Source organism: Microsporum canis, genomic scaffold (assembly GCF_000151145.1).
Source record: "Microsporum canis CBS 113480 supercont1.2 genomic scaffold, whole genome shotgun sequence".
Classification (NCBI taxonomy): domain Eukaryota; kingdom Fungi; phylum Ascomycota; class Eurotiomycetes; order Onygenales; family Arthrodermataceae; genus Microsporum; species Microsporum canis.
This window is the reverse complement of record NW_003299168.1, coordinates 1,514,827-1,527,370: the sequence shown is the minus strand read 5'-3', so window position 1 is coordinate 1,527,370 and position 12,544 is coordinate 1,514,827. Positions and strand designations below refer to the sequence as shown.

Genomic DNA, 12,544 nt, shown 5'->3' with positions numbered 1-12,544 from the left:
AGAGGCCAAGCCAAGGACAGATGCATAGCCCATAAGAAAAGGAAAAAAGGGAATATTCATAAACCGGTAAAACAGCGCATAGCTTCATAATACACAATCCCGTCCCGTCCCGTCCGTCCAAGATGAAAGGTCACCAACTCCTTATTCCTCCTTTGCGCCACCCCTCCAGTTCTTCTCGGCAGACTCAACGCTGGCCTTGTCAGTCTTGACTGATGGCTGTCCCATGTTCATCAGTCCACCGGCAGCCTTCCATGGTCTCTCCAAGTCACCCTTGGCGGGAACGTTGAACAAGTGGACTTTGACAATGTTGCTCTCCAGGGCGCTCTTGATGGGGATGATAGACTGCATGAGGAGGGGGTTGGTGTATTTGAAGTAAAGGTGCATGACAGCCATCATGCCGACGCCCATTAGCTGCGACTTGAGCGCAGCACGGAGTTGCTGTTTGTCGTATTCCTGAACAGTGGTTACAACGGGACGGGGTTCGTCTTGGGAGCCCATGGCCGGGGGTTCGACGTATTTTAGGGTTTTCAAATCTGCGTTTCGTTAGTGGTGGGCTGAGCTAGGGCAGAATATAAGGCAGGCAAAAGGTAGACGCACCTTTCTTCTGAAGAATAATGGTGTAGATGTAGTAATACAGAGCGGCAATGGCGATGTTAGTGGCAATGTAAAGGGTGCGAACGCCGAGGAGGACATCGGGGTTATCGAAGGGAATCTTCTTTGACACCTGCATCATAACAAGAATGATGGCCAGGTTGGTTCTATTGACAAAGGTTAGCATGTTTCTCTCGCTCTTCTACCCTCACCAGAGCTATATCCAGATGCGCACGAGGGCTCCTCCAGCCGGATCAAGCCCGTGTGCTAAAAAAAAGCGGTCAGGGGGCAGCTTACATTTGGGGGTTAAGCATTGAGAAGGCCATGATGAATGGTGGTACAGCCAGGCACTGCAGACAACGACAAGGCAAAGGCAGAGAGGAGGGAAAGGGGTATATGAAGAGGGCGATGCGATGCTGCAAATCCCAAGGCTGCAAGGGCTGGAAATATATAAAAAAGAAAAACCGTGAAAAGTTTCCTGGGGCCACCAAAGCTACAAGTCACGTGTAGATTACATAAGCCTGTCTCTCTCCTCAAGTGAGAACCTCAAAAGAAGAAGAGAGCAAAGGAGAACGGAGGAAGAATGAAGATGGAGATGAGGACGGGGACGATGAAGATGCTGAAGACGAAGGCATGTCTCTGTACGGAGAGAGGGCCTGGTGCTGCGCCAGCGACTTCAGCCTTCTCTCCTGACTGAGTCACTATACTCTATATAATATGGATGTTGGACAATACTGGCAAGATGGGCCTCTATCGACTTACTACTCCAAACTACTACTGCCACCGCTGACCACTAACATATCCTTTTACAGATAATACTGACTATTAACACTGACAGTAAATACAGGAATACTCTCCTCTCCCCGGTTTCTTCTTCACCACTGCTCGTCACTACCTCCTCTACTCTCCCTTCACTGTTTACTCCTTATTGAATCCCCCCCCCCGTCCAAATCCGGTCTAGCGCCCCTTCTCCCTACAGCGAGAAAAAAAAAACAAAAAGGGCCCGCTATGACCAACATCGACCATTAACGAGATAAACTTACATTATCCCTCCAAACCCTCAACTCAACCTGCCAGGCAGCAGAAGAAGAAATACACGCGAACACACATCATCCCCGCCCTACAGCACACCAGCTTCGACGCGCCATAGCACCGTTAGCACACCTTGCTGACAACAAAACGAGATATACAAGGATACAAACATGCCAGGAGGTAAAGGAAAGTCCGTAGGAGGTGGAAAGGCCGCGCCCAAAGATGCCAACGGCAAGGGACCACGATCGCACAGCGCAAAGGCTGGACTGCAGGTTCGTTGATTTCTCGATTTATCACTCGCTGGATGGCCGCCAGTCTCTTCGTTTTTTTTTTTTGTCCGTTTAAGGACTGGATGACACGTGTTTGTTGGTCGTGTATACGCAAAGAAGAACAGACGCGCATTGAAATGTTATCTAGCAGTCCAGGCGATGCCAGATGCTAACAAGGCCACTGTAGTTTCCATGCGGTCGTGTCAAGAGATTCCTAAAGAGCAATACGCGCAATAAGATGCGCGTTGGTGCCAAAGGTATGTTTTGTTACCCTCTTTTCTTATTCTTAGGTCCGATCAACAATCTCACATCCCCCGCAGCTGCAGTTTACACCACAGCCGTCCTCGAGTATCTGACCGCCGAAGTTCTCGAGCTCGCAGGCAACGCAGCAAAGGACCTGAAAGTCAAGCGTATCACGCCACGACATCTCCAACTCGCCATCCGTGGTGATGAAGAACTTGACACTCTCATTCGCGCCACCATAGCCTACGGAGGTGTCCTGCCACACATCAACAGAGCACTCATCACTAGCGCCGACAAGAAGAAACACGGCTAGATCTAGTCAACACGTTTTTCCACAACCCCATCAACCATTCGATTTTGACATCGAGAAATCACCTGTTACGCGGCGTTCTTTTTCCCCCTGCTTTATTCGCTTATCGACCAACTACAAATATCCTTACTCCATGCCTTGCCTTTGTGTTGCTACTATATGAATTACGCGTTGCGCGCGCTGGTATTGCTTGACTTGGGAACGAACCCCTTATTATCTACAGAAAGAAACGTATACGCTTACGCCTCCCGCCACTCAAGTTTTTCTTATCTCGCCCTTGCTTGCCACGTGTTGAACGCCAATGGAAGTCAGATCCAGATGACGAGCTCTGCTTTTCAGGCCAAGTTCTTTTTCTTATAAATGCACTCCCACCAGCATCCCATACCAGCTGCATAACAAGGGCAACTCAGAGTCATATATCAAACAGGTTTTTTTTTTCCCCTTCCCTTCCCTTATATCCTCTTTGCTTTTTTTACTTTAACTTTAAAGTTCCTTTTTCCACTTCTGTCATATGTCATATTATATTAGGGCGCTGTTTAATAACGGATGGCAGATGGGATGCGGTGGGGGCTCTGGCTTGCTGGGAACTGTTTCTATCAAAAACACCTTGACAAAACGGCTTGCATGCTTTTCTTCATTCGCGTTCTATATGTGACTTATCTGGTTTATTCGAAGGTTTTTTTAAAGGTGGGACAATTATAACTATCAGTTTCTTATGCTTCTCTGCTGTGTCTTCCGCCCAGGTCGAGTGAACATACTATGCTCACCACATATTAAAACGTAGTCACTCCTCTCAAGCCAATGAAACTGATTCTACCTTGCACTTGCTCTCTACCATAGTAACTACATGTATGAAAAAGTATATCATAGTAAGAGACATACATGGCTTTAGAACAAGTCTATTAGTGAGAAACTCGAGGTACTTGCTATATCTACATGACATGCTTCAAACATCAACAAGTAATAAACAAATACAAAACATCAAGATGCAACAGGCAAAAGCAAAGACACAGGTAAAAACCACATTCTTTTCCTCAGACCGGAAATGCTAGTTCGGCTTTTGAAGGCGCTTACAACTGTGTGCATATGGACATCCAGAATCTCATCATAGGAAACCCAACTTCTTCAACATCCATCGCTGACTCGAAAGTCTAGGAATACCATCATTGTCCGTGGACTCAAGTGTATCAAGAACATGTCATCGTCGCATGGGGAAGGGAAAGGGTTTGTTGTCTAGGCTCAGCAGAGTGTGTGACACGCCAGTTCTTTGAAGCCGAAGCCACAAGAAAAAGCATATGTCATGCATCTCTTTCAATCATCATAGCCAAGTATACCGATATATATCGGTATATGCCAGTGTATGTGTGTGTGTGTGTTATCTGGCCAAAGGGTGTAGCTCACAGGGGAAAAGGGGCAAGGGGAAGAGAAAACACCCTAAGCAACGCAAGGAAGCTGGGAAACAATCTCTTGTGTGAAGTGAGAGAGTGGTAGATACGTACCTATAGTGTGAAAAAATAGATTTGATATGTTGGTTTGTAGGGGTTGTTGTTTTGGAGCGGAGGAGGTTGGTTTGAAGGAGAGAGAAAAGCTGGATGAGGCAGAAGAAAGAGAAAGGTGATAGAGGCAGGAGAAGTGAATGCTGAAGGTACAGCTGGCTAAAAGATGGTGGCAAAGCAAGAGGGACTCCAAGAGGAGGAAGGGAGAGGGTGAAGCCTGGGAAAATTGGTGATGGCAAGGGAATATCAACCAAGCTGATGTGGCCGCTATCAAGAGCGAGCATGAGAGAGAGAGAAAAGGAGAAAAGGAAGAAGAAGAAGAGAAGAAGAGGGTGAGAAAGGGGGTATTTATATTCCTTTCTGAGCAGGCTAAATCTAAGCGAGAAGTGAGAGTACGCGCTCTGATTTGCTCAGTTTGGCCAGCTTACCTCATACGGTAATATCAAGGAACTCGCCTGGCCCAACCTCCTTTTTATTCCACTGTCCTGTCCTCTTGGTGCTGTGCCTGTGTTATGTCTGTGTTATGACACTTGAGGGCGGCTAGGTGGGTATATGGAAGGCAGTAGAAGCAGAGAGATGTCCTTGGTCAAATGTTGGATACGTATTTTGATATTGGATGAGGTGAGAGGTATCAACATGTAGTATTTGCACATTTTCATGTCTCTCCGCCAACAACCATATAATAGCTTTCTCAATTTTGATAGCGTCTTTTTAAATAGCAGAACGCAGCAGTAGAGCATAAGATAGGAGAAAAAAAGAAGGAAATAGGAGATAGGTTAGAACTGTCTCTTTTTTTGTTTGTTTCTTTGCTATCACGTTGAATTTCTAGTCTTCACCAAAGCTAGAGTAGGGGGATACGAAGATCGGGGTATTCAAGGGAAGTAGGAAGTATAGATGACGCAGGGGCAGAAAAGGGGGTATTGAAAATGGTGTCTTTAGGAGTTAGAAAGGGGTGATACAGATGTGTTTGGTCTACCTTCTTTCGCTGCAGTTTCTAACAAGGATATGGGAGAAGACTTATTGATTAAAAAAGAGGCAGTAAGGCGGATATGCACCACCTGTCTGGTATCCTGGTAGGAATTAAACGACATTCATACCACTATCCGTGGATGCTTGAAGGTACATATCCAATCACAAACCTCTTTTATCACTGTTGGTTCCTTGCGCGTCTCTGTATATTCTGGGGGCTACCTTGGGTGTGTGTTGTGGTACCATCCACCACTAGGTTCTGGCTATCGTCAGCATGCGTGTTTGAAGGGCTTGTGGCCTCGCTAGGGGTAAACGTCTCTGTAATCTTGTTCCGATCTAAGTCAGGTGTGGTGCCACCGAGGTTGCTCAGATTGATACCCGACGCGTTGTGAGCGTCCGAAACATCGCCTAACCCGCTAAGGCCCGAGTTGGTCGCGTTATCAAACTGGTCAAACGTGTCGAAAAAATTTGGTGCAGATTGTATTGACTGAAGCGGATCCGACGATTGCGTGGGGTTTGGGTGGGTATTGGAGAAAGACGCGTCCACTGACGGGTCGGCGGCGAGGGTATCAAAATCGAAGAGTTCGTCTGCTTGGTTGTTGTCTGGGCCAGCAGTTATATTGGTATCATTGGTCCCAACGGTTGTTGCGGCGGCGGTAGTGTCTGTTTGATTCTGGCCCTCCTTGATGGAGTTTTCTACACCAGGGATGTCGGAGAAGTAATCACCACTGTTGAAGATATTGTCCAGATCAAGCGGCGGAGGTGGAATATTTGCGTTCTCTAGGCCAGGTATTGATCCTGTAGGGCTAAGGGGCTGCAGCATGTTGGTTAGATGCTGTACCGACCTAGCTTGCTCAGCTTGCATCTTAACAAGATTATCCAGTTCAGAACGTGTGCTAGCCAGCTGGGCAGAGTAGTTGGATGGCATCTGAGGCGGGTTAGGCGTAATTAAAGCGTTGTTCTGGGATGGATTGGAAGATGGGTGGGCGGCGTCGTTTTCATTGGAGATGAGACGGAGCATGTCCGCTCGCTGGGCAGCAGTAAGAGGAGCATTGCCGCCTGATGTTTCGAGGGAGGAGAGCACGGTGGGGAAGTCAGGGGGATTAGTAGAGAAGTTGCTGCGCGCATTAGAATTTTGAATCAGCGACATGATGTCTCGCTGTGGGAGGTGGCCAGGGGAGCCTTGGTGCTTCGGATGTGGGTGTGTGAGGTTTTGGCGCTGGTTCTGTGTTTGTTGGGTTTGACTCTGACGTTGTTGTGGGCGCTGCTGCTGCTGTCCCTGAACAGAGCTGTTCATAGGGCTTGTAGAATCATAAAGCTCTTCTACCTCCGAGACGGGCTGGACACTAGCTTTGTGAGGACCGGAGCTGTGTTGGTTTGGGGTGTACGAGGTAGTAGCTGGGCTGGGAGACATAGTATGGCGGCCTTGGGTATCACGAGTAGGAGGAGCACCGAGAAGTAGCCTCTGTTTCTTGAATGGTGGCTGGTTTGGCATGAGTTCCTCTTCATAGTTGTCTGCCAATTCATCAACATCGACGATGTTGCCCGAGGGGCCCTGGTGGTCTTGGGATATAGCCCCAGCAAATGAATTAGCCAGGCCCTGAGCACCTTCATGTCCCTGGAGGCTTCTGTTATAAACAGTTGCTAGGAAGGTAAGGATAGCGTTGATGGAGTTTTCATGGCGTGTATGTTGCTCCTGGAAATTTGCGGCCTGCTCGTAAAGTTGTTCATGCTCCCTCCGAAGCTTCTGGATCGTGCTTGATATAACATGCTGCTGATGGCGAATAGTTTGTAGTTCACGATATACATCTGACAGTTGGTCTCCAGGTAAAGTCCCTTCTCCAGATCCGAGAGCCAGCTGACCTCTGAATCGTGACTTATCGTCCCGACCAGCAGTGCCGCTAGGGCCTCCGCCATCTTCATATTCTTCATTCTCGCCTTCATCCACATCCGGTTCCGCCTTGACACGGCCGCCGCCTTTCGACCCCCCTTTGCCCTGGCCCGACATGTTTTTGGGCTTCTGTATCAGCCATAGCAGATCGGGTTGACCACGTTTAAAATATGGATTAGAGTATTCGCTGGGGCTTTTATTCTTCCGCTCACTAGCTCGCATGGAGTTGTCTGATAGCCCGACCTTTTTGTGGAAGCCGTACATATTCAATTGCCGCACGAACGAAGCATAATTATTGTGCTTGAAGAGCTCTGGTATCAGAGACTTTGCAAATTCATCTTCATCCTGGACAATAAACGAGTTCCCATCCTCGGACCACTGAATTAAATCTGCATTTTTTGAGTCATCCAGAAAACTATGAAACATTCTAGTTAGTAAATTCAATACTGCTGACAAAGTTTATAAGACGTACCTAGTCAGCTTCTGAATGAATGGAGGAATCTGTTTCCGCTTTGCTTGTGCCTCCTTCTTCACTCGAAGGGCTCTCTGTCTCATCTCGGCCTCGGTCTCACCGTTCCCTGAGTTCCCGGGATCATTGGTGCGCATCGAATTCTGTTCCATCATTGGCATCAGATTCTGGTCAGTCATTCTGGCCCGGCCAATAATCTGGTTATTTCCGGGCCGCCTTGTGAGTTGATTCGACATCTGCCCGGTAGCATCATCACCCGCTGAAAAGGTGCCTGTGTTCATATTCGATTGGTTTATACCTGAAGATGATGTATTAGGCGCCCATTGCTGTAGAAATTGCTCATTCGAAAGCTGTGAGGGGATTGGGAAGTTGGGCAATGGCTGCATCTGCTGGTGGGCTAGTGGAGATGCTCCTGGCGCGGGTCTCTTGCGAGAGAGGCTTTGAGACGACATGAGATCGGGAAAATAATGATATTTCGTATAAGAATAGATCGCCAACCCCCAGGGCTTGCCGTATGCTCGATGCGAGGGCTGAACGGGCGTGGGGAAGGCACAATGGGGCGTGAAATAACGTCTGAATCGATATCAAGCGAACAAGGATGGTAAATTGTTCAAAAATTCGGTCAAGTTTGATGAAAAGAACAGGTGCGGATAGTGTCTGCGGCTGGTGCGCTGTCCTGGCCGTAACTTATGGATGCGACTGATGAAAACCTGCGGGGAGGATCAGATTCGTTTGTCAACCAACAGGTCAACTCGAGAACCCGAAATGTCATCAATCGCCCTGCGCCCCTGATCCTTATGCAGAATATGGGCGTAGTATTCCTTTTGTTCTACCTCTTCGACACGGGGTGGATGGTATGCAGGGCTTTGAGCCTTCTGACACACCGCCTGCAGGACGCAACAAACGAGGGGGATGTCACAGGTGTAATCAAATGAGGCGAAATTCGTAGGGCTGACAGTATCGCAGCCCCGGATTAAAAGAAAGCCGCACTGGCCCAGAGGAAGAGTTGATATATCGAAATATGCTGGCGAACAAGTCAGCTTTCGTCTTTCTTCCCGCAGAACTTCTTGATAGATTACGTTAGATAGGCAAAATCGCGTCTGGAAGGCTTGGCGAAAAAACGGCTTCTGGTTGGTTCGGAGGAAGTCTCGGGAGCTGAGTCAGCGAAGTCTAGCCGCATATCTGAAAAGGGAAGAAGTTGAAGAGAAAAGAAGGAGACGGAAGAGGAGAAGGGGAGGAAAAAGGTAGATGGGAAGAGGTAAGGGAGGAGGATAAATAGAAGATGCAAAGGGGGCAAGTTCTAGGATGTGTTATTGTCTTCTTTATGAAAGATAGACGCGGTGGTAGAATTATGTTGAAGAGTTGGAAGCTATGTAACTATATTCTGAGGCCCTATTCTAGTTAGATGAATAAATCCATAGCGTAGGAAAGACAAGCCATCTATGAAATAGGCTCTATACAAGGCATTGTCCAGAGATGTCCTCTTCCCCAGATTCTCACAATAAATGCTAATAGTCAGACCCTTGACACCTTCTCTTGCACCAGGAGAACCAGAGTCAATAATGCTATTGTTGTCAATACATACAGGAGCCCATAAAAGAGTTATAGCAATAAAGACTGACCTGCTTTATTCTGGGCCCTTAAGGACTCGTTTCAAGACGTGTCTCAAGGCATGTCTCAAGGCCTCATCTGTCTCAACTTAGCGGGATAGCGAAACTGCTCTACCATTCTTCACACGTCTTCCTTTTACTCTTTCATCAACTTGCGACATGCATCGTGCACATCATAGTTTGCTGATAAATAACCTATGAGCGCACGAGACCGCCTTGTCAGAAGCCAAACTAAGGCCTGTTCTCAAAAGTAGGTACCAAACGGTATTATGCCTCAGCTTGAACCTAGGTATGGAGTCTCACAGGTATCCCTTGATTCTCGGAAGTACCCGTGACCCTAATGAACAGGCCAACTGTCCTGAAGAGTCGGTTTCCACATCGTAGCAGCTTTCTCCACAGATATTCCGCACAGTAGGTGATGTCTTACTATTAAGTTTTTTTCCTTTCGGATATAGGTAAGTTCACATGGATGTTTGTCCGTGGGTTAAAGAAGCGTCCGGTGAGATCCTATACGCCACCAGCAAGAGCATGTACGGCGAAAAGAAAGCATGAACGGCTGGATGGTGATAAGTATATAAGGTTGAGCTAAACGGATAGTTAAGCGCCCCTTGTGGATCAAAGCGAGCCTAAAAAGATGGGAATATCCATTCCTTCCCGTGTTCAACGGTTTTTTCTAGAAAGATATTCGAGTTCTTTCGCACTACGAGGAGACGACAGCTATAAAATAATCACAGCTGTTTCAAGGTCCTTATCGCGGACTGTGCGCTTACTTAATTTTGGTGGATTGAAACCAGTCGCCTACAAGCCATGTCACGTGGAAATAGCCGCCTTCTCGTTTACAGCCTTATTCCATTCCATGGCCATTAGCACGAATTAATGGCTAGCATTATAGACCAGAGTTATGAGGGCTTTGGGCTTGGGGACGATGCCATACACGAACCACTCACACTTCCATTAAGAATACGCTTCTTGGTCGAGAAAAATCTGCTTCATCGGGGGATTAGCCTCCTTCGACGATTTAGGCCTGGACTTGCACCTCGGGTTTTTAGCCTAACTCCAAATCTCATTATTAAATATGGATCATACAATATCCTAGCTGAAGCACAGGCAATTGAGTTCGTCGCAAAAAATACAACTGTGCCCTTGCCACGAATTGTTCGAACATATAAGTGCCTTGATGGGACTTGTTATATTTTGATGAAACGATGCCCTGGTGTTCCCATTTCGAAGGTTATCAATACAATGTCAATAGAAGAGAAACGGAACCTTTTTATCCAGCTACGCGGCTATATAGACGAGCTACGTTCTCTTGGGTCTAGAAAGGCGGTAGTTGGCTCAACAGATTATGGCCCCCTTGATGACCTGCGTCTACTTACGGGTCGTTGTGGCCCTTTTAAAAGCGTAACTGCTTTCCATAGGGGGATAAGTGGTGGATTTAAGAGTCCCACTGGGCATAGTGAATGCGATAAAATGATAGCTGAACAGGATAGCCGCGAATATAGTATCAAATTTACGCATGGTGACCTTTCACTGCGTCATATCTACTGTCTGAAGGGCCGGATTACAGGCATAATTGACTGGGAGACTGCGGGCTGGTTTCCTGACTACTGGGAATACGTGATGACTTGGGACTCCTTTTGGGAGACGCCGGCCTTTCGAGACGACATTGCTATTTTCCTTGACCCTTTCCCAAGGGAGCTTGAGACTGAGCGAACTCGTCGGCGCCTCTTCGGCATAATTTAACAGTGCGTTTTTTTCTTTTGCGGTTTCTCAAGTCCACCTGTCAAAATTATCACGGGGAATTCTCCTTTGATGGATTGAAAATGAAGGTTTCACAAGTACTCATAGCCTTTCGATCATCTTCCCCCAAGCCCTCTGCTTTTCGAAGTTCTATGCACTGTACCCTTTATTATCACAAGAGTTAGAATATGTCTAATAATTGGTTATAGTTATGCTTGATGACCTATGAGGAAGCTTTGTTATCTCCGGACTCACTCACTCTACAATAGACCGTGCTACCCTGCCAAACACTGCTCCTCGGAGAAGCATAAATGCAGCTCCAAATATATATGCTACCCTTTAGCCTCATTTTCAAACCTAGATACAACACGAAGTTATATACATTATTGAGCACTCCACTCTGCAATAGGATAACCCCCGTATATATTATCATCAATACTCTGAGCCAAGGCGAAATGAACAGCATAATTACCCTGCAGAGAGTTACTCTATAAGCTGCTCGCAGTGATTAAAACCTTGGATACAAAATGCTTTGTGCTGTCAAGGAAGTCATGTTTGCGAAAGATTTCCGGAATTGTTGTTGTATTTATGGGTAGGTCATCCACGACCTTGTACTGCGTCGATGTTTTGGTCAAGGAAAGCAGAAATTATGCGAGGTTGGGATAGCATGGCCCAGATATCCGGATAATCGTATCGATGGGCGTCGATGAACGCCGTGTTTTTCTGACGCTGTGTCACCTACGCCAGCACATGATGCGAACGGTGCTTCTAGTCACTAAACAACCCGGTCTGGGACTGAAGGTTGTGGCGTTTATCCAAGATCCAGTAAGGTCGCGAGAGGACAGAATGATGTAGCAGGGTGACCTCGTCCGTATAGCCCGAGCATTGAGCCGCATGGTGAAGAGAGATCCGGCTGATGTACCCGGTATTCCTTCCGCATGGGTCACCCGTCGGCTAAGATGTGTAATATATTGAATTTTATGAGGGTACCCTCATGTTCGTCCCCCAAGCTCATGCATTAAACTATTGCGCGATCGTACGCATGGCCCGGGCCTTGAGGGCGATCTCCAGTTTTATGAGACGACTATTAACACTATTAGCACTCGAGCTTCGCTCTTATCGTTTCTTTTTTGCTGTATGGTGTGCATCGGCCGAGGTAGACGCAGGCGTGGGTGGCCAGGAGGCCAAAGAACTGCTGCATGTCGGTAACGCGGGAGCTATTTAAGCAAAGTAGGCGCTCACACTATATAACGCGCCATGTATAAATGTAAGTATAGGAACAACGTTCTGTAACCAGGCAATGGGACTCAATCTCAAGCTTCGATGGCAACGATTTCCCCATGACGATATATAGAAAAAAAGAGATGACAGTGAAGTTAAGAGTATCGCGAATTGCAGTGCCACCGAGGCGACCATCTTGGGACTGGTCACATTCACCACCAGGGGGCCGACGGCCCATGGTCAAGTGGCCGTGGCGGGCGTTGCAGACGAATGAAACAAGCGAGCAGGCTTGCCGTGAGTGTAAAAAAGGTGGACAGGCAAGCTCAAGCTCGCCCCTCTGTCTCTTCTCTGGAACCCCCTTGCTCTCTCCCAGCTATCCAGCCGGCTGCATCGAACTATCGATATACGCCTCCTAACGTTTGAACCCGCCCTTCAGGGATCTGTTGTTGGTTGATAACATAATTTTGGGTTGAGGCCCGTCTTCTTGCATGGTTTCTTTTTCCTGTCTGGTGTATTATGTACGGAGGTAGATGGGGAGCCCTTTTCTCCAATTCCCACCCGTAAGAGAACTAGAAAATAGGGAGAAAAGGGGCAAAGCAGAGACGGCGAGACAGCAGAGACAGATACGGAGACATCCAGACATCCAGAATACGCGGGCATAGCCCCCCTGGACGAGTCTCAAACAGCATCTGGCCCTGAATCA

The 12,544-nt window shown here is 47.5% G+C and overlaps 5 protein-coding genes across 5 annotated transcripts; 3 read left to right on the top strand and 2 right to left on the bottom strand.

The window, feature by feature from the left end:
- Positions 1-141: 141 nt before the first annotated feature.
- Positions 142-917, bottom strand: MCYG_02015 (inorganic phosphate transport protein PHO88; the record flags this gene model as incomplete). Its single annotated transcript, XM_002849035.1, has 3 exons — positions 142-533; positions 598-758; positions 889-917. 3 exons carry the CDS (start codon positions 915-917, stop codon positions 142-144), a joined length of 582 nt encoding a protein of 193 aa, XP_002849081.1.
- An 876-nt stretch (positions 918-1,793) lies between these two features.
- MCYG_02014 (histone H2A.Z) lies at positions 1,794-2,448 on the top strand (the record flags this gene model as incomplete). Its single annotated transcript, XM_002849034.1, has 3 exons — positions 1,794-1,895; positions 2,080-2,149; positions 2,183-2,448. 3 exons carry the CDS (start codon positions 1,794-1,796, stop codon positions 2,446-2,448), a joined length of 438 nt encoding a protein of 145 aa, XP_002849080.1.
- A 938-nt stretch (positions 2,449-3,386) lies between these two features.
- MCYG_02013 (uncharacterized protein) lies at positions 3,387-4,277 on the top strand (the record flags this gene model as incomplete). Its single annotated transcript, XM_002849033.1, has 4 exons — positions 3,387-3,458; positions 3,601-3,803; positions 3,857-3,916; positions 4,097-4,277. 4 exons carry the CDS (start codon positions 3,387-3,389, stop codon positions 4,275-4,277), a joined length of 516 nt encoding a protein of 171 aa, XP_002849079.1.
- An 811-nt stretch (positions 4,278-5,088) lies between these two features.
- Positions 5,089-7,722, bottom strand: MCYG_02012 (heat shock transcription factor; the record flags this gene model as incomplete). Its single annotated transcript, XM_002849032.1, has 3 exons — positions 5,089-5,716; positions 5,756-7,216; positions 7,274-7,722. 3 exons carry the CDS (start codon positions 7,720-7,722, stop codon positions 5,089-5,091), a joined length of 2,538 nt encoding a protein of 845 aa, XP_002849078.1.
- Positions 7,723-9,756: 2,034 nt separating this feature from the next.
- MCYG_02011 (conserved hypothetical protein) lies at positions 9,757-10,623 on the top strand (the record flags this gene model as incomplete). The annotated part of the gene is made up of 1 exon (XM_002849031.1): positions 9,757-10,623. The coding sequence occupies one exon, from the start codon at positions 9,757-9,759 to the stop codon at positions 10,621-10,623; it is 867 nt and encodes a 288-aa protein (XP_002849077.1).
- Positions 10,624-12,544: the final 1,921 nt, after the last annotated feature.